The sequence below is a fragment of the Typopeltis vanoorti genome, chromosome 5, assembly GCF_054136105.1.
Source record: "Typopeltis vanoorti isolate ZY-2024b chromosome 5, IOZ_Tvanoo_1.0, whole genome shotgun sequence".
In the NCBI taxonomy this organism is placed as follows: domain Eukaryota; kingdom Metazoa; phylum Arthropoda; class Arachnida; order Uropygi; family Thelyphonidae; genus Typopeltis; species Typopeltis vanoorti.
In genome coordinates this window covers 149,829,173-149,857,082 of record NC_143553.1, presented here as the reverse complement: position 1 = coordinate 149,857,082, position 27,910 = coordinate 149,829,173, and the positions used below count along the sequence as shown (strand labels likewise).

Sequence of the window (27,910 nt, the reverse complement as noted above, 5' to 3'; positions counted from 1 at the left end):
CACGCTTATGGAAAAGAAATGTCAAACTTCTAATATCCTCCCCCACTCCGACACACACTTTCTCCCTCTTTGCGGCAAACTCATCGTTTCGCCCACACACACACATACACGCGCGCAGAAAGTCAGAACTATCCTCTGGCGCCAGTAAATCCAGAAGGCTATAATCGATAGTGCCGGTATCCAACACAGAATACCTCCTTGCGCGCGCGCTCCTATCAAAATAAGACGAATAGTTGGCCACGTGGTAGTCATAGAAAGTAACAATGGAACCACCCGAAGAGAGGCAACACAACAAATGACAGTTTCGTTGCATGGCATCTTAGATTCGTTTGTCAGAATGTCCGAAAACTTTAAAACAATTTGGTTCTGAGAGCAAACAGGAAGTGACAGACAATACTGATGCATGGAGTTATCGAGTTTGAATGGACAGTGATTCTAAAAGACAATGATACACAACATCGAATGTGCTTGGCTTGTGGGATTGTATATCTACTTATCTTTGATAAAATATTAATATATTTCCTTTCATGATCAATGTTGTCATGGCAACCAATTAATCGTATTGAATTCTGTGGTTGGAGACTTTCTACGAGAGGAAATCTCTGTCTTACCACAGGATGACTACTCAATTCTCTGAAGAGGGGATCCTTAGTTTCCAAACCAGACAGATTTGTATTCCTATTGATCGCCTGCTTCTCTCTCTTACTTGTATATTAAGTGTTAAAGACACAAAATTCTCATCTGTTTCTGGAAAATTGGTTAGATGACGACTACTTTTCATCTTCTTTAAGAATAAGGAGAAAGATAAAATTAAAAATAAATTAATTATCGCGTTGCGGGCTGATTTCTAATAATAGAAATAGAAAGTGGATACTCAATTTATAGTTCCCTTTAGTGTCCGGTTTTATAATCTTTTTCCACAAGCTCATTCAAAGAGTACATTACTTTAGCCAATTTTTCATTTCCATTGCATTTAAGAGAAATATTGATCACTAAAATTAAACATTTAGTTTCAATGACGTCTCCAAAAGCAAGTTTATACTTATTGTAAATTCCAATGGGTTTATGTGGGTGGAAACTTCAACGATGTTCAGTTGGCAGAAGTTCGATTACATACACAGATTATAACCCTTCATAGTTTTTATATTTTTACTTAGCCAGTTTTTTTTTTGGCGCAGATAAATAAATAGTTTTTCCCTGGTTCTCTGAATGAAACGCGCACGACAACACCTTCCAAGCAATATAATATGGTTAATATAATATGGTTAATATTGTTAATTGTTTCCTTATAGTCCTTATAAGGACTGGCTTAAAGGGGCGAAGCAAGAATGCTTTTCATCTTCCCCGTTATCTGTAGAGGACAGTGTATGGATAAGGTGGTATTGAGCAATTAAAGCTCTGATCATGGCAGGAGGGTAACAGCAATAACCGAGCCTCAGTTAGAACTTCACTGGCTACAGCATTGCCATCCATTACCCTCCAATGGTATTGGATTGAATATCGCAATCAAATCCCCCATCCATTGTTAATTGTTATTCGCCATATTCATTCAAGTACTATTTACTCTTTAAAAATGAAAAGGTGTATGAGACTTTGTTTTTTATAAATTTGAATTTATAATTGAAACTTTCATATTTTTATATATAACTATTGTTATTTACTTTATTACCATTATTTATTATATGAAAAGTTTATGTAGATACTCTATTTTCTTAAAAATTCAAGTTTGGAAAAATCATCTCTGTATTGCAGGCCAAGACAACTTCATTGCTAAAAGGTTGTATTCTCGTAAGCATTATGGTAAAAGCGAATGCCAATTGAATTTATTTGCTATAAAATAATGACGAATTTATAATATCCATTACCTCAGAAGGAAAACAAAAATCTACATCTAACGATTATTAAAAAGGAATAGTTTAGTGCCGAAGTTATAGGACACATTTCCCCTGTCAGTTGTTACATAAAAATACATAAAGAAAATGTTATGTATTTGCACAATGGCGTGCAGAATTTTGAAGCTCGAACCGGGTTCATCGCTATAAAAGATACAGTGTCATCACTTTATTTATAGCAATCCTGAAAATCTTAAGATAGCTGCTCAATCAACTCCGATTATAGATCAGCCTATTATTTAGCTTCCTGAAGCTTAGAAGAACGCCATAGCTCGGTCAATATTTCAAAAAGGCAGTTTATCCTAACTCATATCTGTTGTTTATAATATGAAAGTGAGTAAGCGATCTCACACAGAGGTGACAGGCAAAGTGGCTTCAAGAGCATACGCATTTAACAAACATAATACACTGGTTTCGTAGCCATAGTTGGTTACATAATTGGTTGTACATAACTCAATATCACTCTTAGATTTGGTTTGATTTGAATGGGCCTGTTTTGACAGGAGAAAAATGTGTTTCAGAGAGAGAGAAAATCTTACCAATGAGACAAGTTAACTCACCTTCAGCTGAAAAGTCTTTATAAGTGCTGCTCATACTACATTATACGGTATTTAAATCCGGGTTATTTTATTCGCCCGAAATCGTTGCTATTGACCGATGACACTCTGATCAGTTCAAAATGAAGAAAACTATAAAACGTTTGTTGCTCAACTAAATTTGTATTCACTGTGTTATTAGGAAAAGCCTCCGCAGTTCAATCGGTGTCAAGATCCCCCTTTCATCGGAAAGACCGGATGCGAATCTTCTGTTTGATATGAGAGCCCATTCAATGGGCTCTTTAAATAAAGAACGCATGCGATTTGACACACACTGTTTAGATGGTGTTAACAGCACCATTAGAACATTAAATTTCTGATGCCAATGGCCGACAGCCGGAAAAAAGAGACGATGTGTATAGAAGAGGAAACAGTAAAAGTTTCTGGACTATGGGAAAATAAATTAAAATGCAAATATATAACTCATAAAATATAAATAAAATTGACAAAATTAGAAGACAAATCCTTTGCTCAAAACATTTACCATAGGTTTGTTTATAAGCTTACGTAGATAGGAACAACGTAAGTTGTTCATTTTCACAATAATCAGTCTTGTTTAGAACTGAATAAAGAATATTGAAAACTTTTGGAATTCCTCCTCGCCTTAACATAATATCTCGATCTCTATAGAAAATTTGAGAATTTAATAGCGAGACAGTACTTCAACCTTCCCTATTTAAAACTTCCTTATAAGGACTGGCTTAAGGGGGGGAGAAGCAAGAATGCTTTTCATCTTCCCCGTTATCTGTAGAGGAAAGTGTAGGGATAAGGTGTTATTGAGCTATTAAAGCTCTGATCATGGCAAGAGGGTAACAGCAATAGCCAAGCCTCAGTTAGAGCTTCGTTGGCTACAGTATTGCAATCCATTGCCCTCCAAGTGTATTGATCACCGCCCACTCTCACAAACCATCTAAAACTTATACTGATTATTTCACATAAGTTTTAGGTATAAAACTTATGTTGATTGACATAAGTCCTTATAAGGACTGGCTTAAAGGGGCGAAGCAAGAATGCTTTTCATATTCTCTGTTATCTGTAGAGGACATTGTAGGGATTAGGTGTTATTGAGCTTTTAAAGCCCTGATCATGGCAGGAGGGTAGCAGCAATAGCCGAGCCTCAGTTAGGACTTCATTGGCTACAGCATTGCCATCTATTACCCTCCAATGGTATTGGATTGAATGAATCAATCACCGCATCTCATCTCACGGTCGATTGTTCAACTTTGATTGACATAAGTCCTTACCCTTAAAAGGACTGGCTTAAAGGGGCGAAGCAAGAATGCTTTTCATATTCCCCGTTATCTGTAGCGGACAGTGTAGGGATAAAGTGTTATTGAGAAATTAAAGCTCTGATCATGGCAGGAGGGTAACAGCAATAGCCGAGCCTCAGTTAGAACTTAATTGGCTACAGCATTGCCATCCATTACCCTCCAAGGGTATTGGATTGAATGAATCCTTCACCCTGATTAACATAAGAAATCGACACAAAAATCGACATCGACACAAGAATATTTGAATACAGAATATTGAAAACAAAAATAGGTGTCTGCAGTAGTTTTATAATTTTAAAATATATTTCTGATAATCTAATTTTTTCTGTTTTAATTAAAAAATAAAATATATATTACATTATTATTTCTAAGAAAATTTAAATAATCGTTTAATAATAAAGCATATAACTTGTGCATAAGTAGTATACATGGTGTTTATTCTAATCTTTCAAAACAACGTTTTATAGAGATGTAAAAAAAAAAGATCCTTAATAAAAATGAACTCGGGTTGTTTATCGTAAGCTGCTATAATCGTCCAAGAGATCCTTAGATTTCGTAACCATTATTCGATGATAGGGTGGAATCTCACTCCCGTATGAGATTGGCTAACTCATCTTCATATGAAAAGCCCTGATGAAGGTTCTTCGTATCCTACACGGGATTTGAACCCAGGTGGTCTTTCCAAGCTATTGTATCATCGAAACCAACTGAGCTACTAGGCTCTATCCCCAAATATATTAGGAAAATTAATAAAAAAATTAATGATATTTTGGAAGAAAAAACGTTTCTAATTTCTAATAATGTTTGGATGCAGCAAAAAGTTAAATACTGAATATTCTTTGCTAAAACCTTTATCTCGCACTAAATCAGGAATTAATTTCAGTAGTTTTTGCTAGATGTACACAATGCCTTTGATATATTCGATGAAATTGCAAATAAGTTATGACTTATGTCATTTTTGAATGTTGATTAACTGATGCTTTATTCTCCTTGATGATAATAAGGAAGAAATATATAGGCGTCATAAATTTTATATATTTTTAATTTATTTATTCACATATGCTAAGTTTAATTCATAATCATGTTTACAACATGTTTAAATTATGGTATTCCACAGCGGTCTGTTTTAGCATAAAAAATATTCAATAACAATTATCAACGAGTTTAGTGATCTGTTAATTTTACTTTACACTACTCTACCACCTTTTACCTGAACACAGTTTAAGAAACGTAAACTATGGAGTACTGATCTGCTAGAAGAAAGAGGTTCCACTTAAAGTAAGCTGAATTGTTACAAAAACAATACGTAATGCAATACTAAAAACGAAGTTTTCCCTCAAATATTCGTGTATGATCGGAACAGATTCGTGTATGATCGGAACAATCTGTAATTGCATGGAAATAGAAGAACAAAAAAAAAACCATAACTTATTTAGCATTACGATTGATATTAATTTAATTTAAAAACGAAATGAAATTACAATCAACAGTTAATATAGCATAATAGTAAATATGTTACAGGAGTACAGATAATATTGTACAGAAATTATTAATATAGATTTTGAACAGATATAGATTAGATTCGTCCTATAATCACCTATGCCTCTCCAGCCTGGAGCCACACCTCTAATACTAACATTATTAAGATACAGCGAGTGCAGAACAAGTGCTTGAGGATGATTCTGAACGCTCCGTGGTATGTTAGAAACAGCCAACTCCACAGAGACACAAATATTCCCTATATTCTCTCTTATCTACAATCCTTAGCTTCCAAATTTTTTCTAAAGACGTCCACACATCCCAACGATTTGGTTCAACAAGCTGCAGCATACGAGCCAACGGACATATTTAAATATAGAAGACCAAAAACTATATTAGCCTCCTATAGCGATACATAATCTCCATGCCCATTCAGGGCGAGCAAACTGCTCGTAAATTTTACCCTCACAGTAACCAGGACAGATAGCGGGGAATATGAAAAGCATCTTGCTTCACCCCTAAAGACATAAATGTCAATTGTCAATTGTCAATAGATTACATTTTGGAACACATATTCCATCTCGGAATACTTATATTTAAAGCCTTCTACTACTAAACAGCGATAAGGAATCTGAATATTTAGTTCGGTGACAACTGGCGATAGTACAGATAGGTGAAAGGTATACTGAGAGACAACTTGTTTAGATCAAAGTTTAAAACAACTTTCTTAATATCAAATATGATATAAAAAAAGATAAAATAACTAAACTGTCCGTGTAAGAACAAGTTTTAAATGACTATTATATATAGATGATAAAAAGTTTAAGTAATTATAAAATATACAGGTTAGTTCCAAATTGAAAAAGTATTAGTAACACATAAAATGAAATAAATCTTGTTATGCAAGTAGCATAAAATTCACCCCATACTCTTTAAGTAGCGTAGAATCGCCTTAGAATTCTTGATACCATGATGCCACCACATTCTTTATTCGTTCCTTTTTTGCCACAATCTTCTAGAATAGGTTCTGTCTTATGTTTCTTTGACCAGTTTTAACCGCAAGTACAGCAGCCTCGGTGTCATGCTCCTCTTTCCGGATTTCTTCCACCAATTAAAATATCGACACTCCTATAAATACAGCTGGTCCAACAACAGTTCAAATGCTTCCAAAAAAATCATTCCTATGGCGCTCAACATCTATTGCTTTACTGTATGGTCATCCTAATTGTATTGGCTCTAAAGTCCTGGAAAGTTTTGATCCAGCAGTTCAATTGGTTGGTCGTCAAGCCTTGAAATCAGGTTAGTAGATGATAAAGGTATTGGAAGGGATACCTGTGGTTGGCTGTTGCCCATTTGTCCTATCGCCAAGTTGTTCTTCCTTAGTAGATAAAGTATAAAATAGATATTTATTAAATCACACATAAGCTCTACTTACTTACTCATTGCTTTATATTATCACACATCATTCTTCGCAACTTTTCATTTGAAATTTAGAATCATCTAATTACTGAAAAAAATGTCGTTGTTCTTTAATGTTCTTAGAGCTTTTCTACTATTCCTAAAAATAGAACCATTCAGAGCTGCATTTTTATCACCTCTTTCTTACCACTTTGTACTCCGGCACCGGTTTCGTTCTTTTTGATAACAAATTACATACTTTTTGGGACTACTTCTCTCCTACTTTTAAGCCATCGCTTTTGTTTTCGAATTCCTCTAATCGATGAAATTGTTCTTCCCTTCTCATATATCCTCTCTTTACTCACTTATTTCATCTATTCTTTATTTAATTCTTTATTTCGTTACAAACCATCTATTTACTGCTATGCAATGATTATTATTGCACGCTCTTATATAAAACTGTATGAATTTTGCATCACACTAGCTGAAAATGCATTCTAAGATTTATATATTATTTAAACATCCTGATGCCAGTGATGTATCGATGGTGGCCTAAATAAAAGGATGTGAAATGTCCTTTTTCACATCCTTTTATTTAGGCCACCATCGATATTGTCTGAATGTTATCTTTACGCTTTAAAATCACCTAGATTCATCTGATTTCTTAAAAATTTGATAAAAATACAGAAAGTATTTCTCTAAAAATGCAAAGTTTAATTAGAATGAAACTATACACCATTTTCTTTCTGGTATATAAAACAAAGACCATTTTATTATTTCCTTTATGTTTATTTATATTTATATTTTCCATATTTTCCAATGGCAACGAGATGGTAATCGACCGTGAGATGCGATGATTAATACCCTTGGAGAATAATGGATGGCAATGCTGTAGCCAATGAAGTTCTAACTGAGGCTCGGCTATTGCTGTTACTCTCCTGCCATGATCAGAGCTTTAATAGCTCAATAACACCTTATCCCTACACTGTCCTCTACAGATAACGTGGAAAATGAAAAGAATTCTTGCTTCGCCCTTTTAAGCCAGTCCTTATAAGGATTATATTTTCCAACATGATCAAAGTTGAATATATGCCATGAAAATTAACTGTGAGGTTAAGAAGTTATAATGGGTTGTAAAAAATCACATTCGTTCAGTTCATATAGATGTGAATACGTAATTATACTTAGGATAGAGTGGTTATTTCTGGTTATTAATAACCAGATGATAGCATCCAAAAAAATGATGATTGATATGGTATGATTCTGATATGTTTTATCCATAACTACTCCAAGGTAGTTAATAAACTGCATTTATTGCCTTAATATATGCATATAAAAGTATTAATAAATGCATTTTGTTTACAACAACATACCAGCTAATTCATTATTTTTTAATAAATGATTTCTCTCCTATTCATTCACAATTATTTCCCAGCATCAGTAGCAAAATACTAACGATCTAGCCGAGCTTCCTTATTCGTTAACACAGCTTTTATACAGTCGCTTATCGTCTTAATTACTGCCACTATCCAAGTAATTTTCAACCCTCTGGGAAGCAATCACAAGGCGCGGCAAGAAGCAAGCCAGCTCAATCACTATAATGCTCTACTACCTTGTAGTGCTAATCGAAAATTCCAACTACTTCCTTTCTGTGCTAATAAAAGAGTTTTCTGTCCTTTTATAATGTCGTGTCTTAGTGGCCTAAAGATTTGAAGTGCATCTACCAATGAGTCGTTTCAGCTGTCGCTCTGCATTCTATATGATTGGCTCTGAAAAAGTAATCAGTTAATTTTTCCAACAAAAGATGTCACCTACAGTTTAAAGCACACAACATCATCATCTATCTTCTGGTTATCACGTTAAGAACACCATCAGTCTTATCCAATAAATGTAATAACCAGTACATCCATCAATACTTCCCTTTAAAAGTAAATATTTAGTTCTGTGGTGGAAATTTTTAAAGCAGTTCCCTTGCTAGTAGTATTTTATATTAGGCACTAGATATTCTTAATAAATTGTTCGATTTTAGTTCATGTAATGGCGTGTTATTTAACTGGTTTCAACCAAAGCTACCTACGAAGTTGACCAATGGATAAAATTCTGTTTTCCAACCAACAGGATATAGATCTCAGCTTCATTGCCATGTGAATATTTATGAATGTCATTAGCATATAGGTAATTTCATCTCCAGGTGTAATACCGATATCTTCCTGCATGGAATGAGTGAAAAAACTTCCGTATCCAATTTCTAGAAGTGGGTTTCGATTATATAACCCATAACCAGATCACAGTACTGATATATGATAGACTTATAATCTTTCGTGGACGTGATGCTAAGTGCAGGTTTCTTTAGACGTTTACATTACCCCTGTAAATATCGCGCACCCGCATTACATAACTGTATGCATGATTGCATCATCTTCCCCTAAACGAATTAGCCTATTATAACCAGTTGTTTTACAGAAATTTAAATGTGTAATAGGAGGATTAATCATATCTTCATAATATTACGCATTATAATATAATATTTTTAAAAATTTTCATACATCTGTTGTCCGATTTTCTATCCTATGGAATGAAAAACCCACAAAATAGAAACAGGTCTCTCGAACTCAAAAGAGTTAGAAAACCTGGATTCAAGCCCATATTTTCCCAAATAAAGGCAATATAGTAGAGCTATGGTGACTACAAAATTCTAGTAAATAGATATATGCTAGTAATATAGTGATGTAGTTCAGGGTTAATGTTTGATCGTGTCGCGGCTAATATTCTCTGAGTGAATACTGAGAAACGATGAAAGCTTCTATATGAGGAGAAACAAAACTAAATAAAATCATATTTTAATTACGTATTTAAAACACATAGAGAGAGAGATCTGCAATAAAAAAATCCGTTTTACCAGGACACATTTAAGTAATTGTGATAACTTTTAAAATGGAAAAATCAATGTTAATTAACAGTTATTATTATTGCAACCTCCATGGAGTCGGAAGAACCTCCCACGATGGGGTTCACTCAGGTGACAACATATTTATCTTAATTTTACTGAATCTTAAAATCCTTAATACTCCTTGCATTAACAACATCTTTTGGTAATGCATTCCATTCACTGACAATTCTCCATGTAAAAAATCTATTCCTCACATCCTTCTTCATCACACTTTTACATGACTTCCAGGAATGACCTCTGGTTCTTCTCCTTTCATCTTCTACTCTTTTTATAATCCCCTCTGGATTAATCCGATAAAATCATCTCACTAACTTAAACGTCTCTAGCATATCACCTCTTTTCCTCCTATCCACCAAACTCTGCAATCCACATTGCTTCAACTTCTCCCCATAGTCAACATTTCAGGGTTAGTCACTCGTCTCTGGACCTTCTCCAATGTTTCCACATCACATCGAAATCCAGGTGACCAAATCTAAGCACGTTAGTCCAAGTGTGGTCTGCTCAGTGCTTTATATAGTACCACAACCACCTCCTTATCCCTACATGTTAGTGTACTTCGTATCATAGCGGCGCTACGATGTGTAGTCCTTGCGAATATTTGCAATATGCCCTCAAAACTTCACTCCTGTCAACTATCACTCCCAAGTCTCGAATGTCATCTACTTCCTGCGGTACAGTGCCATCGATATAGTACACATCCTTATATTTCTGTACTCCAAAATGCAACGCCTTACACTTCTTAATATTAAAACTACAACCTTACTCATTTGTCCAAGTCAGTCTATTCAAATATATAAATGAAATATTCATGAAAATCAATTTTAAGTCATATTAAATATTAATTCAAATATGTTTTATTTAAAATACCTCAACACTATTGCTTGTCGCATAAATATCTTCGAAAAACATTTTAAGTATGAAAATATGTGCCATTATTTGTTAAAACAATACAAAATCTCACGATTGAAGTCAGAAGTACGCTATTCTTATTAACATCGTAAATAAGTTTCATTATATAAATAATATAATGGTGTTCTCTTCTCAGTATATTTTTCACTGAATTTATATATTTATATAATAAATTTAAACAAGATTATCCATTATATTATATTTATTAATGTTTATTTTATGTTTAATGTTTGGATTTAATTATATATAGTTAATTTTTTCCTGTTGGTTGCATTCTGGTTTCTGCCATGTATGTATTTCAATGCATTATTCAGCGCCCTCTATTTCTTTTCGCTCTCAAGTCTCATATTCAAGTTTCATATTGAGAACATTCTCTAATTGAATTTACAAAGTTAAATAACACTTCACTTTTCGCTGAATGGCTATACATTCATTAAATAGACAAAATAACCAGCTAAAGTATGATATGTGCTGTAAACACTAAGCTGAGCTTTCTTTATACAGTTTATGACGCCTTAAATTAAGTATATAATATATACTTAAGTATATATATTAAATTCCTATAGATGTGGTCTTATCTGAAATGGATACTTACAAACATCCATGCCTATTATTACTTGTAAGAGTTAAAGCCATAGCCTGTGGATTTAAAAGCTTTCTACTTCGACTACCGAGGCCTTTTGCGATTTTTATGTGCCATTATACAATGCACAGAAAAATTACCAGTTTAGTTTAAAATGGAAATCTAAATGCAATAATCAAATTATTCAACCGGGTGTTAATACGCTGAAAAGATATTCAGTAATCGCTGTGGCCACCTTGTGGAAGAAATTGGCACTAATTTTAAAAATAAAAAATAAAAATATTCAGTAAGCGCTGTGCCACCTTTTGAAAGAAATTGGCACTAATTTTGAAAATAAAAATGTTATAAATCTGTATGAATCTCAAATAGCAAAATAAAATACGGGAAAATAGTACTTATATGGAGTCACTACTGGAGACACACACACACACACTGGAGGATGGTCTAATTATAAATCGAGATGATTTAGCAGTTAGCAAAGAATATTCTCTTAAAATGTGACTCGTATTTCAACTGGTTTTATTCAGCACTGATGTTAATTATATTTTTGTGTATTTTCTTCATGGTTCCATGAAAATTCATCGAAAAACGAGTTAATCGAAAGACAATTCATCGACAAAACAATTCACCGAATTCGCTATTTCAAATAACGAATCTGATTCAGATTCGCTATTTGAAACTTTTATTCATCCCACAATAATTCAAACAGAATTATTATGGGATGAATAAAATTCATCCCATGATAATTGCTGTATTGAAGTCGCATATTACTACTAGTAACAATAATAATAATAATAATAATAATAATAATAATAATAATAATAATAATAATAATGGAGCTGCGTAGGCTAGGCTTTTCCCTCCCGGAAACAGGCAAATCAGTTCTATGAATAGACAATTGAAACACTTATTGAGCAAGAAAGACAATAAGAAACCATATTGTTCTATAATTATTCCCTATTAAAGTAGCATTGCTTTCTTACTCTACACGGTTCAGTATTTGTTCTGAATGGATCACTTTTATCAGAACATTTTCGAAAAGTTCAACTTTCGGTGAATTGTTTTTTTTCTATCAATTGTATTTTCGACGAATTGTCGTTCGATGAATTATTCATTTGATTAATTGCCTTTTCGATGAATTGTCTTTCGATTAATTACCTTTTCGATGAACTCTCCGGATACCTTCTTCATTCGATAACTTTCGTTGACAATTATTTAATTCTATCAAGTGATTTTTGTCAGTTACATTAAGTCTATGCTGAAGTGTGGTGGTTAACGAGGCTAATATAGCTTTAAACAAGGAAATGCTAAAATTGCATACTGCAAATGGAAAATTCCCGACTGTTTGGCAGACAGCCATATTTACATGGGAGTTATTGGCAGGGTAGTGCTGAGAAGCTTAAACAAATAAATAAAATAACAGATAAGCTCGGTGATAGTGATAGCAAGGATACCAGTCGATGGGATTGAGAATCGTTACATAATTCACTGTAGTGAGGTCGAAAGGAATGTAGATAAAAGTTTAACCATCATGATATCAGTAATTAGAGTTCGTGGGAGGGGTGGTCTGGGTGAAAAACAGAGAAAAAATTTCAGTTTATTTTCGAATATGCAAAAATAAGTATTTCAGAAATAAAATCACAGACAAAAAAGAAGCGATATGCATGCAGAGAAAGATATAGAGAGGGAAATGACAGACACCGACAAAGAGGATGGGGAAGGAGATAAAGAGAAAAATGAGAGAACGAAGGAAAATGATATGGAGGGAAGAAATGAAGCGAAGAGAGAAAATTTGGGTGAAGATTTCTATAAGAAAAAAAGAGAAACACGAGCAAAAAAAACTGAAAGAGAAATAGATAAAGAAAGATTTACAAAGGAAGAGGAAGGAAGACAGAAGATATTAGAAGGTAAAGATATAAATAAGCACAAAGGAGGAAAGAAAAGAGAAGAAAGAAAGAATATAGATCATTTAAAAAGAGAGAGGAAGTATGTGGAAGTGTAGAGGGTAAGATAACAGAGAGAGAGAGAGAGAAAGAGAGAGAGATTAACAAATCGTAAAGTGAGAAATGTGTGAATAAGGAAAGATGATAAGAAAGAATATTTAAATGGAAAGAGAAAAAGTAACAAGACAGAAGAATATGAATATAGGTAGGATGAAACTGAATAAATAACTGGACGACAATTAGGAAAGAAGTAGGTGACTAAAATAAAGCATCAAGATTAGACTGAGAGAGAGAACAGAAAGAGAGAGAATCCTATAAAACAGCTGGAGAACGGATATATGTATATCTGCTAAGATAAAATAGGAAATTAAGAAAGACTATATCTGGGATGAGAGACAGGAAAAGATTATATGGTTTGCTGCAATTGCCTCCGTAGGGACTAAGACTGTGTGAGGCCAGTGTGTTGTTTCCTAGGATGAAGCAAATATTTCTGGAAATAAAATTCCTCCCCTCCAACGTGATCTGCCAACTCCGTTTGAAACTCTGAGGTTTCGCGCATCCTCATCTGGATTAGAACACCCATCTTTCCACATAAAAGAGAGAGGATGGGCAAATGTAATTAAAATCGCAGTACCAATGGCATCACAAGAAAGACAGAAACGCGAAATAGGAATTGTTGAAAAGGTCGATTAATCGTGTTGACACTGCAGCAATGCGACATTTTAATAAAGTTAAACAATTACAAATGCCTACTTTATTTTTCATTTACTTTTTATTTAGAACTTCATTTCATTTACGCTGACAGACGAAGTGTCCACGCTATAATCCGTATGGCCTTCGTCTTATTTGAACGTCACGCAAAGAATTGCGGTAATTTTCTCTACACTGAAAAGCCACATTCGTTGGAAGCTCGTCCAAAAAGTAGTTTGTTTTGTCTTGCTACAGAAATAAAAGGAGATTTGACTTAGAATAATGAAACCCTCATTCAAAACGAAATTACCTGAGGTACTTTTTTCAGAAAAAAAAAAGAAGAAAAATCTCTTAGATCGGTCTGAATTAAAACCAAAAGTTCTCTTCTTTACCATTCGGGAAACTCATTAAAGACTTGAACATATGGATGAAAGATGCGGAGGAAGGACGACAGAGGAGAATATTGTCATCGATCTTCTCTCTGTCTCTCCCTCTGCCATATGCACACATTGACTTTTTTTAATAAAAGGAAAATGATGCCGAAAATTAATCTGATGGGGATGACACCAGATGTAGCTACGTGTCAAAGGAGGTATTAAAAAACCCTCAAGAGAAACTACAACTATTTTTGAAAGCTTCGCATGAAAGGAAAATTTTTATTGGAGCATGCATTGATGACAAAAACTCTAAGGTAGCTAGAGATTATTAAAAGTGTCACAAGAGCAAGAAGAGAAAATTATAAGATAAAATAAAATTAAGGGTAACAGCAGGAGGATGGATGATGGAACTAAGTGATTTTAAGATTTTAATGAAGCTAAAATTAAACATTTTTAAAAAAAAGTAATCTGTCGGATTTCTCGTTGGTTTAAAATCTTATGAATCAACTGCTGATCCTCTATTAAAATCTATCATAAAGTTTCTGTGTCGATATTCGAACTAACGTAGGTGACCAACACCGTGGGTCAAATGATTGAATGTTGCAGCATTCCAACGTCTCAGAAGGCAAGTTACTGTGTCACTTTCGCTCATAATCACCAGATTAGGGATTGGAAATTCTGATTTATGTGACATCGACTTAAGTACCTTTGCATACCACATCTTTAGAGGTTTATAATTATATACATTTAAAAATATCCCACAAAAGCACATATACATAGTTCATTAATAATTGTTAGCATTTAACTCTAGATTATTTCCCTAATTCCACTGTAATTTCCTGAATTTGAACTGTCTTTTAATACGTGAAGAAGAAATTGAAAACATAAAATTAGTAAAACCCAGACATAGACTACATACAAAGAATAAATCTTATAAAAATACAAATTTCTGGTCTTATAAATAAAATCTCCCTTGTATCTTTGTAGAGCAAGCAGGGAGATTTTATTTAATGTGTTTTGGTTGGACCAAAGGCAGATTAGCAGGTTTCCTTATAAGGACTGGCTTAAAGGGGCGAAGCAAGAATGCTTTTCATCTTTCCCGTTATCTGTAGAGGACAGTGTAGGGATAAGGTGTTATTGAACTATTAAAGCTCTGATCATGGCAAGAGGTAACAGCAATTGCCAAGCCTCAGTTAGAACTTCATTGGCTACAGCATTGCCATTCATTATCCTCCAAGGGTATTAATCACCGCATCTCACGGTTGATTATTTGTCTCTCGATCATATTCCTGATCAGCAGGTTTCCTTATAAGGACTGGCTTAAAAGGGCGAAGCAAGAATGCTTTTCATCTTCCCCGTTATCTGTAGAGGACAGTGTAGGGATAAGGTGTTATTGAGCTATTAATTAAAGCTCTGATCATGGCAAGAGGGTAACAGCAATAGCCGAGCCTCAGTTAGAACTTCATTGGCTACAGCATTGCCATCCATTACCCTCCAAGGGTATTGGATTGAATGAATCAATCACCTCTTCATTCTTCCAGATCAGAAGGTTTACATCTGCTTTGAATAACTTAACACTTGATTTCTAAATAAACTAAAGGGTGTATTATTGAAACAAATAAAATAATAGATAAACCAAGAGCTATATATTAAATAATTGACAAAATAAATAATATAATAAAAAAACTAAATATATATATATATACTTCCATTAATTGACTATGCATTAATACTTCTTTAATAATTAAAAGTAACAAAATACTAAAGCGGTAAGATTGATTTATAATAATAAAATATTAGAAAGTATCTTGATTAACAATATAACATAATAAAGTATCTAGAAATTAATTAGGTTAAAAATGAACCAAATTACTTATATAGTCCTTATAAAGACTGGCTTAAAGGGGCGAAGCAAGAATGCTTTTCATCTTCCCCGTTATTTGTAGAGGACAGTGTAGGGATAAGGTGTTATTGAGCAATTAAAGCTCTGATCATGGCAGGAGTTTAACAGCAATAGCCGAGCTTCAGTCAGAACTTCACTGGCTACAGCATTGCCATCCATTACCCTCCAAGAGTATTGGATTGAATGAATCAATCACCGCATTTCACGGTCGATTGATTCAGCCTCTCAAATGCTCACTACCCCAAATTACTTACCTCAATTCTAAATTAAAGATATTTACCTTATTAAAAAAATAAAAAGGCCTATTACTTGATTAAAATTAAATGTTGTAAAGATTAAAATTTTAGAGAAAGTTTAAAAAAAATTAGTTAAAAAATTATATTTACAATAAAGTTATATTCTTAGTTTTAACTAATTCTCAATAAAATATGTATGGATGGTATTTGCTTTTAAATTTCAAAATTATTAGTTCAGATACAATAACAAACAGTAGAAGGAATGATATCATTGATATGATATGGCCTATTGATGGATTACATAGAAACGGATATGACTCGTATGGCAGTGTTTTCCCAATCATGCATGAGACTTAAACCTCAATACGTCTCTAAATGAAGATCGACAAGTTTTATTAGTGGAAGAGATCCCGTTAGCTGCAACTAGAAAGATTTATTTTCAATCCTGTTAGTAAGTCAGGGCTGAGTTTTTTGGACTACTCCACATCAAATCAAGTTAATTGCGCAATTAGAATCTCTCTTAAATTATGGATTTTTATACAGTTTAATAACCATCTTAACGATGCTTCTATACACGCTCATAGTCATTTGGTCTTAGCTTTTTTTCCTTTGTCACTAAAAAGCCATCAACTGAACATACAAGGAAATCAACGATATTTTTACTAATTATTCAATTAAGGTTTGTCGTTTTAGCGATAGATTATTTTAATCACCATCGGCAAAGACGAAAATGGAACCCCTACATTTTAAATGCGGCTATTTTTTTTTTATTAAATTGACACTCATCATGCCGTGCGTGCTATCATCAGTACTGTTGAAAGTAAAGTTGGCTCCTATCTCGTGCCTGGTATTGTTTTAAATCTTTTTTTTTTTTTTTGCAACTACGCATCAGTGAATAAATATTTTATTGTTTCGATTTCGATTCATTGCTACAATGGAAAGGCATTTTCTTTTATCTTCGTACATGCTGCGTTAGCTAAAATGTATTTTATTTTTTGTTGATTCTTTTTTTGTTTATGCTTGAAATAAAAATAAGTAAGAAACGGTGGGGGAATTAAATGATATTTAGGTACTTAAAAAACTAATAGCGTATCCCACTTGAGTTTAAAACCATTAGGCAGGTAGCCAATACAGATTTATCCCTCCCACTCTTCTTAAATAATTTCTTGCAAGGACCCATAGCGCGACTCGAGCACATAATGAATTTTCTCAACTTACAGATTTTCTCCTTGACCTGATTTTCCCACTAAGGTTAATAAGCAAAGTTTATTCCTTTCTGTGCTTAAAGTGTTTAATTTTCTCTGGCCCTTTTACCGTTTGAATAAGATTAGCTACACTTTTCTTGTGACACTAAAGGTTTCGGTTTAAAGTAAAAATGTGCTATACAGAATATAAAACAAAATTTTTACCTCGTGTGTGCAGATTTTCATTTGGTCGACTGAAGTACTGAATTTAGAGAATGTCCTTCGAATGGATCAACACTGATCGCGTCAAGTTGCTGTTGTAAGCAAATAACGTTCCGTTTTTCTGGAGAGTTAGAATGGAAATAAGTACTTTCTTGTGTCCCGGGGTTCAGCCGTGACAGCAGTTCTCAATCCTATTCACATTCATGTTTAATTAGTTCCTATTCTCGTGCAAAGTTTTACAAAAAACTTTTTTTTTTGCAAAAATGATGAAAATAACTGACAACATTGTCATAGAACCTAATATTTAATCAAGTTCGGAAAACCTCAATAATTAAATCCTCTTTATTGTTTTCGGGAACTGTGTGTGATCGGACATCGTTAATAATTCCAAAAATTCCTCAAATTCTCAAAAGTTCAAAAGTCAAAGAAGTATTAAGGCAAATACTTCTTTTCAAATGATTTCCCGCGCAAGCAAATATTATTTACTTTATACTATATAAAAAAATAAAAGTGTCTTTATTTATAAATAAAAATCTATTTAATATTTATGAAATTTTAAATTTTTCTTATGAATTTAAATAAAATATTATAGTTTACAATTAATTTTATTCTTAATTTCTTTTTCATTTTAATAAAAAATGATGGAACATAAAAATAAATACTGTTAATCTGTTACTACGCTTTTTTATTATAATATACTTTTATACTAGTATAAAAAGGCACCGTTCATAACGCAAGAACTTTAATTTGCTTCCTTAAGATTCATCAAAAATAAAAAAATAATAATAAACTAAAATTTTGATATCATTTTATATCAAAAGTATTATTTCAATAAACAAAAATCGCGTTTTGAAGTGATTAAAACGCTAGCACTAACATATGTATGCATGTATGCAAAAGTTTAGAATAATTAAAATTATTTTAATAAAAAAATATTAATATTAATATATACAGGTACATTCTATACTGAAAAAATTCCAGTATTTTTTATATATTATAGTATACTATAATAAATTATATAATTTTATTTATATTGTATTATAATATGAAAGTAGTTTTATATATTGTAGCATATTACAATAAACAGTAAATTATTTCTTATTAACTTTAGCTATAAAAAAAGTAGAAACATATTTCAATTCATATTTGGTGTGGGGAAATTTGGTGTGGGAAAACAAAGCTCTCAGAAGCCAAAAGTCCTTTTTAGGACTTCCAGGGTAACAAATGGCAATGCTGTAGCCAATGAAGTTTTAACTGAGGGTTGGCTATTGCCGTTACCCAGCCATGACTAGAACTTTTTAGCTCAATAACACTCCATCCACACAGATTTTATTCATTCAGATGACGGGATAAAGAGTCAAGGACTCAGTCCATTGCCCAGTTCTTTTAAGAACTTTAAGAAAGAACTTAAGAATTCATATTTCAATAAATAAAAATAAATAAATAAATAAATATAAATATATAGTGTATTAGGTTGGAATTGAGAACCAGGGTAACGGATGGCAATGCGGTAGCCAATGAAGTTTTAACTAAGGCTCGGTTATTGCCGTTACCAGCCATGGTCAGAGCTTATAGCTTAATAACACACCATCCACATAATTTCTTCAATCAGATGAAGGAATAAAGAGTTAAGGACTCAGTCCATAGCGTACTAATACTGCTAATAAACTCGCCAGCTGACGATTGTTACTCAGAAGTTTGGTTTATAGTAAAATTAGTTCCTTTTAGAATAAAAATGACTATGACTGGATTTAATTTATTCAGATATGCTTTGGCTTAATATAAATGAAGACCATTACATGCAAGTATCACATATCAGTATACAAGAATCATATTCATGTTTGATATATTGTAATTTGTTAACTCAATCGGGACAGTAAAGAAAATCGACAGTAATATGAAGTCAACAATAAATAATTGACATTATTACATTAATCTTGATAAAAACTAAAATACAAACTATTTCCCAACAGTTGATTAAAAAGAGACAATAATGTTAAAAGAAAGTCATTTTTTTTAAATGAAAATATTTTCATGTTTCTTGGATCCTTTGCTTTGCATATTAATCATAAAATTCCCCAATATAATACGAAAGATTGGAGTTCCATCTAAAATCAATCGGATTAAAATTCCAAGGTTTGGATGTTAGCAGCATCGACTTGGCTGAACAAATGTGACAATAAAATAAGCCTAACTTACCTTCAGCAGGCAATCCTCTTGAATATGAGGCAATTGTCTATCTGAGCACGAATCCTCCGCCATCTCTTTGCCGTAACGGTAGCTGCACCTGGGCTACAATCCACACGGCAAAGTCTCGCGAATCTAACACAGCGACAATTGCGGCAAGTTAAACCATCTGACAACGCACACCATCGCAGATGACCAGAGAACAATCAAGTCAACCACTTGCGGGTACAAAAGATGACAACACATGACACCAGAGTAGAGGGGGACTAGAAAATCACGAGGTTTCGTCAAAAGGTGAACGCACACAAATACACACGGAGTGGGTGTGAGAAACAGAAAGAAGAAACCGAGTGAGTTCGTCTTTCCCCTATTTTGCTTTGGCGATCAGCTGTCGGAAGACAGCTGCTTTACCCGTCCGACTGCGCGGCAAAAGGCAGCCTCGGAGCTCGCGCGCGGGAGAACACAGCATCGTAAAGGCTCACTAGAGGGCGCGGGTCATTAATCTCGTTGAAATAATTTCTCCCCGTAAACGTCGACGCAATATTAGTGATGAAAACTGCCGTGGAAATACACAGACGGGAAATGAGCATGGATGCGAATGGAATTATGGGTCGCATTCATACGACTCCGGACAATGCAGTCAGAAACCTTTGTTATCTTCCCCCCCTCTGCGTAATATTTTATAATGCTGACTTCTGGAATTCCGTAGATGCATTTCTCATCCTCCCTTCTCACAAAGCCACACCTAGAATCATTTAATCATTTGGTACAACACCTATTCCCTTATGGCGTCATTGTTTATTGATAACAACACATTAGGAAAGTAATTGCGTGCCTTTTACATTGTTACTTTTTTTTTTTTTTTTTCGTTTGGAAAATTTTGTCTTTTATCTCTTTGGAATATCGTATTGAATATTCTACTGTGTATTGTAATGGCTGGCTTCAGGTTTTTTTTTTTTTCAACTATTGGTTAAAGAAGTTGATAATTATGACATTAACTGCAATATTTGGTGATTATAGTGACACATGATCGTTCAGAAGATCTACAGAGAAGAATACGTAGATAAAGTGACATTACTGAAAACTTAAGTCAAAAATTTGGCACAGAATCCAAAATAAATTTCATAAGAGATGAAATGAAAAAATCAAAATACTTAAGAGTGTAAGATAGATGAAAGATTGACTTAGATCTCACAGCGAGAGAGAACAATGATCTTTTATTATCCCAATTTTTTCCTCCAAGAACGAGAAAAAATATTGAGAATTATACGATAATAATCATTTGTTTAGTGTTATTCGTGTTATAATTAATCAGGGATGGCCACTCTATCCCTCGGAATAAACTCTGGTCAATCCACCAGCATTATTACCTATTATATTAGCAACAACTTGTGTTGCTTTGCGACTGTCCTCTGTTTTCGGCTTTGTAACATATTTCCCTTTATTTGCTTATCTAAGCATGTTTACGTACAAGTGTTCAGGTAAGTGTTGGACTTTATAATGATCCTATCATTATCAAGGAACCTCCATAGTTCAATCAGTATAGCCGAAGCCCTTTGGCTGGAAAGACCTGGGTTCGATTCCTCTCAGTGACGAGAGGAACTTATCTGGTCTCTTTCGACTAAAGGTGAGTTAGCCGGTCTCATACGGTGGTGGTTTTCTTTTCTCCCGGTAATTCGGGTTTTTTTTCTCTCAAAACAGGCAAACGGGTCCCGTGAACACACACGGCTACAATCATAGGATATAGTACGGCAAGAAAGGCAACGGGAAACCACCTTGCTCATAATTATCTCCTTAGTATGGTAGCATATAGCAACCCCCACCAACCGTATGGCTGAGGGAATAGGATAGATCATTATCAACTTAAAAACATATATTTCTTTAATAAACGAAAAGAAAACGGCATTCCCAGAAACCAACTGAACTAAAAGTCTCTCCCTTAGAGCCTATTTGACGACACACACACACACACACACACACACACTCACGCGCGCGCGCGCGTTGCAATTGATCTCATGGCCTGTTGTTTGCCTTCATCCATCAAGAATCTTTATTCCTCAAAACTAACAAAAAAGGCCACAATATCTCGAAAATGTGAAGAAACATTACAATTCCAAGATGCAGTCTTTTACAGTGGCAAAGCTTATTATCCATTGAAGTGTCTCATCATTGACAGCCTTACCAGCACGTAACTTCATGGCTACGATCTGATAACATTGAGTGCATCTTCAGCACGTTCCCATAATTCACCAAAATGACTCACTGGGGAAGAATTCACAAACGATTCCACACAAACAAGTCCACAGGATTTGTGGCGCAGGAATCCATGCAACTAGTCCACTTCTACCAAACCATCATTAAGAAAACGTTTCATCATGATGCCCTTGGACCTCCCGATTGAATTGTGGAGTTCATTGACTACGGCATTGCCATCCATTATTCTCCATGGATACCCATTTTAGTCGCCTCGTTCGACATGCATGGTCTGGTATATAAGTAAAGTGATTTTTTCTAAAAATTAAGACGATCTCCGGATCACTCCCCACGAGTGGCTGAAAGATCGTCCAACTCAGCGTTGGTTCCACTCAGTGACGGCCCCCCCCCCCTTCCCACCACTGAGCAGAACTGCTCATATTCCAGGGAAAAGCATCCACCGACAAGGCCCCTCACAGGCCACGCTGAAGAGCACGCTCCCCAGAGACTCAAAATGCTCTCTCAGGGCAATCCCCCGAAATCTAAGCTCCCCCTCACTTGGAGCAAAATTCCGTAAGAAACCTAAAAGAGCGAAACTCAGCGTCCCATTTTAGTCGGCTCTTATGACATGCATGGGCTACAATAGCGCTATTCTTATCCCGGCCACCACAAGGGGTTACTTTTTTTGGGGGGGGGGAGATGGACTGAGTCCTTGACTCTTTATTTCTTCATCTGATCGAAGAAAATGTGTGGATGGGTGTTATTTAGCTATAAGCTCTAGTCATGGCTGGGTAACGGCAATAGCCGAGCCTTAGTTAAAATTTCATTGCCATCCGTTACCTGTTCTAACTCTACATCTCACTTATCCTTATAGTCCTTATAAGGACTGGCTTAAAGGGGCGAAGCAAGAATGCTTTTCATCTCCCCGTTATCTGTAGAGGACAGTGTAGGGATAAGGTGTTATTGAGCTATCAAAGCTCTGATCATAGCAGGAGGGTAACAGCAATAGCCGAGCCCCAGTAAGAACTTCACTGGCTACAGCATTGCCATCCATTACCCTCTCAGTGTACCAATTTTAGTCGCCTCGTACGACATTAATGAGCTGCATTGGAGCTTATATTTAAGTAAAACCGTCTCTAAAAATTAAGACGACCTCTTGACCACTCAATAGTGGCCGAAAGACCATCTAATTCAGCGTTGGTTCCACTCAGTGACGGGCCCCCCCCCCCACCACCGAGCAGAACCGCTTATTTACCAGAGAAAAGCGTCCCGACGAGGCCACGCCGGAGAACACTCTCCCCAGAGACTCAAAATGCTCTCTCACGGCAATCTCCCCGAAATCATCCCCTTCAGGTTTCTTCCGGAATTTTGCTTCCCGAAGGGAGCAAAATTCCGGAAGAAACCTGAGAGAGCGAACTCTCGAAACTCAGCGTCCATTTTAGTCGCCTTTTACGACATGCATGAGCTATCTATTGTTATCCCGGCCACCACACGAGTACACCCAATCTCTACAAATCTTTACATCTCACTTAAGTTCTTAAAAGAACTGGGCGATGGACTGAGTCCTTGACTCTTTATCCCTTCATCTGATTGGAGAAAATCTGTGCGGATGGAGTGTTATTGAGCTGAAAGTTCTAGTCATGGCTGGGTAAGGGCAATAGCCGAGTCTCAGTTAAAACTTCATTGGCTACAGCACTGCCATTCGTTACCCAGGACCTAAAAAGGACTTTTTTTTAACCCATCACCTCTTTACATTTACATCTCACTTATCCTTATAAAGACTGGCTTAAAGGGGCGAAGCAAGAATGCTTTTCATCTTCCCCGTTATCTGTTGAGGACAGTGTAGGGATAAGGTGTTATTAAGCTATTAAAGCTCTGATCATGGCAGGAGGGTAACAGCAATAGCCGAGCCTCAGTTAAAACTTCATTGGCTACAGCATTGCCATCCATTACCCTTCTACATTCATTCCCTTTATGAATATTTATGCGATATAATATTCTCATAAATGTCTTTAAAATTTTAACAAAATTTCTAAAAATTCAAAAGTATTAACAACTTTTCATAGATTACTAATCTGAACAATATTGTGGAAGCTATTTTTCGACTATTTTTCTCCTCTGCACAAACAAATCCTGTGTTTATAAGAATAATAGGAGATGTCGATCAAATCACTCCTCTCTTTTAATGTCATTCGTTGAGGTTAGACGTGTTAGGGAAAATTCTTTCGTTGGTAATAGTAAGTGGTGGTTGCGTTTTTATGAGAATAGTTTCAGCGTCATATTTAGACAAGAATGCAAAGAGAAAGAGAACCAGCGACTGGTTGCTTTATGTTGTTCATTTACATTCAATCTTTTGCACTACCAATGTAAGTGGATATGAAAAAAATAAAACGCAGTCTGAATAAGTTTTATGTGCAAATTCTATAATTTTTTTGTTTATTCCCGGCGACTCTCACGAGTATATCGCTGGATTTCATGGCTTTACGGTGCTTGGTACTGTTGTATTTATGTTTCTCTTTTGAATTTTATGTAGTTTCGGATAGAAGGCTTCTTATCTTACTTTTACAGAACTCGTAAGATTTTGCATAAAGTCAATTTTACATTCTATTTTACATACATACATGCATACATATACTATTATTATTATTATTATTATTATTATTATTATTATTATTTTTATTATTATTATTATTATTATTATTACGTGACTCCTCCAGGGAGTCCAAGACTCATCGAGGGAGGCACCTTCTCTACAACTCTGTCTTCACCACTCAATCCACCAACTACAACGAACCGCGACTACACCAACGCCATCTACCACCCTCCACCACAAGTATTTTTACAGACAATCACATCGATATATATATGTAAATATATATATAAGACTCGTTCGATTCCCGTCAAGTGACGCGAGGAACCTTTATCTGGTCTCTTTCGACTAAAGGTGGGTTAGCCGGTCTCATACAGAGGTAGGGATTTTTTCCACCGAAATTCGGGTTTTTGGTCCCCCAGAACAGCCCATGAACACACGCATCTAGAGACATAGGACACACCGTGAGTCATAGGGCTAACCACCTTATCTTCAATACAGTAGCAGTTAAATGTAGAAAAATCCTCTACACCACAAGGTAAAAGAGGAGAGAAGGAATAAGAAGATGTATATAATCAGCTAATGCGTTTTATTCCTTTATAGGCAGTAGGCGAGGCCGTTTTAGCCCTATTTAGTATTTGGAGACTGAGTGGGCAGTTCAATCTCCACTGGTAGCCAATCAGAGGTAGCTGGCCCACGGCTATCACTAATTTTAGCGGCACACAGTGAAGAAACGGATAACAAGTGCTACTATCTCGTGGTCCCTAACCCTAACTCAAACATTTAATGTCTGAAATAGTGTGGGTTCTACGGTCAATTTTCTTGAGTTTACAGCAAGAATAACCCGAGTTTTTCCGAGAGAACAATCTTGTTTGGGGTACCAGAGATCGAACTCGGGAACCGGTCGCAAAAAAGCTTAGAGGATTCTAAGGTTTTTTGCGAAAAGCCTTCTAGTTGGCCACTATAATCGAACTCACAACGCTCTTTCTTCGTGCGATCTAGTACTAAGGAGCGCAAAACAACACTTCTACTTAGCTACACATGCTGTGCGATCATGTGGAATACAGCATTCGCCACCAGTATTTAGCTGGGCCGCTGACCTCAATGACGTTACTTGTCTAGCTGGTCCAGAATACTTCAGGACACCTTCCGTGGTCCATTGGAGTCAATGCTAATACGAATGCAAGCAGTTATCTCGGCTAAAGCAGACCCGACACGCTACTAAGTAGGTGGTTATCCTGTTTTGCCTGATGAGTGTATAGGAACGTGACGCTTGGACACATTAAACTACGTAGTGCAAAGATTCAATTCATGAGGCAGCAACACATTTTAATTCTTGGACTCTTTTGTTTTGACCTCACGAGTTAGTACGTGGATTCTTCGTTTTACAGATGCAAGAGTTTCTGTTTATTGTCTCGTGTGTGAAATCGTCTTCGCAGGAGGACATAACCAGGTTACAATTATTCTGAACTGCGATTCAAACTGTCCAACATGTGCTACGCTCAGTTTTTTCTTTTGATACGATCATCACATGTTATCTATTGAACCTGCTGAAGTTTATATCGATAGAGCTTTAGGGAGTAGTCAGAACTATATGTATGTGGAATTTGCGATTCATTGTGAACTTTCTTGGATTTCTTCAGAATGTAATAAGTGATATCCTACATAGGATGGTCCAGATCTTCCTATACTTTGTTTTGAGCCACTGGCAATGTCCTCCAATTTCTTCATTCAGGCATACAAGTTTTTGATATGTGCTACCTTTAGATCTATAACATGCATTTCATTTTCAATTTGCGAAATCATCATAACTCAATCTGAAACACATACATAAAACGAATGCAATGTATAAACATATAATCCGAAGCATGTAAGGCTTCAAAGACACGACGTATGACTTTTATTAGATACCTTTGTTATATATAATATACATACAAATTTCGTTGTCTTTGAAGCATTTATATATATACACAATTAAAATTTTATGCAGCGTGTTACATAAAAAACAATTTGGAAACCTTGTAACCTTTTATTAATAAATGCAAAACAAAACGAGGACCCATATTCACACAAATCGTAGTCAGTATGCTATGCTTCAGTATTACATGACACACACTTATGAGCCAGAACATTATTATCACCCAGCCTATGACCGACTATTTCGACTGCACGGTTGGTCGAAAAACATGTAGGTGGTGCGGTATCCCTGTATGGGAATATTTCTCATGTACATCATCGGATCTGTCCTCTCATTCCCTTTAAAAACACCCATCTAATTCTTGCTTAGGAATTTTTCCGAACTGGGTATCTACATAGTGACAATGCGGTGTGATGGATCTGAAGTTGAATTGATTTGAATTCATTATTTATTTATTTATATTTAATCTCTAATTCTATAAATCATGTTGGCATTGGGGAGAATAGATATCAGTACGTCAGTTCTTTAATTCATTTAATTCATATCAAAACATTTGATAGCTTGCATCATAGAAAGTAGAATAGCGTGGATATAATCAGAAAAGAATTACACACACGTAAAAGATGATTCTTTGTGTCGTGTTCAAATGACTCTAGTTCAATTTCTTCACTTACTGTTATAACACACGACCGTTTAATTTCGTCTTATTCTTTTTTTTATTTATCAGACTCTTGAACTAATCAGCTACAAACCGTGTGACTGTTCCATTTTGGCTCTACAAGGCAGATGTCGATAGAATTAATGTGTCTGCGAAGTCGAAAGAATGTTATCTAGCGCCCATCGCAACAACACTGTGGCATAACCTTAAACTAGAAACCTTGGCAATGTGCCATCAGACTAGATCATCTCGCACGGAGGTTTAAGGTAGTATTTAGAAGGACAATTTTCCTTTCGAAAGACAGCCCTAATCTTCCTATGTCCTAAACGATAAATGTAACGCATGTTTACGTGCATTTTACCCTTTTTTGCGGGGTGGGACGTCGAATTAAGATTTTGGTGACGTTGACTCTATATCAGCATATTTGTTGACATTATGGTCAAATATTTCTTCCGTATAACTGCTTACTCAGCTTTCTAATCGTTATTTGCTGACATCATAGAATCAGTGTAGCGAAAACGCGTGCTTTTGGCTCAATTTCGACGATAATGCGGCGCAATGGTCAAGATTAGGCAAGAATAGGGATAACAGTGAGTAAATAAGCAACAACCGCTTCGTGTCTATGAAATAATTAAAAGGAAAACGAATTTTTGGAAAACATTTTGAAATCAATACGACAGTAGGCTTAGTTACAGTGACAGAAATGCATTTAGAATGAGAAGAGTAAATGC

General features: G+C 35.1%; 1 protein-coding gene across 2 annotated transcripts in view; it reads right to left on the bottom strand.

Annotated features, from left to right (window-relative positions):
• Positions 1–20,212, bottom strand: part of LOC150106935 (dual specificity tyrosine-phosphorylation-regulated kinase 4-like) — a 285,443-nt gene extending 265,231 nt beyond the window's left edge. For both annotated transcript variants that reach the window (XM_090393383.1, XM_090393382.1), the window contains exon 1: positions 19,833–20,212. In XM_090393383.1, the coding sequence (XP_090249509.1) occupies positions 19,833–19,895 (63 nt within the window). In that variant the 5' untranslated portion in view covers positions 19,896–20,212. The remainder of the gene's footprint in view (positions 1–19,832) is intronic.
• Between the last annotated feature and the right edge of the window lie 7,698 nt (positions 20,213–27,910).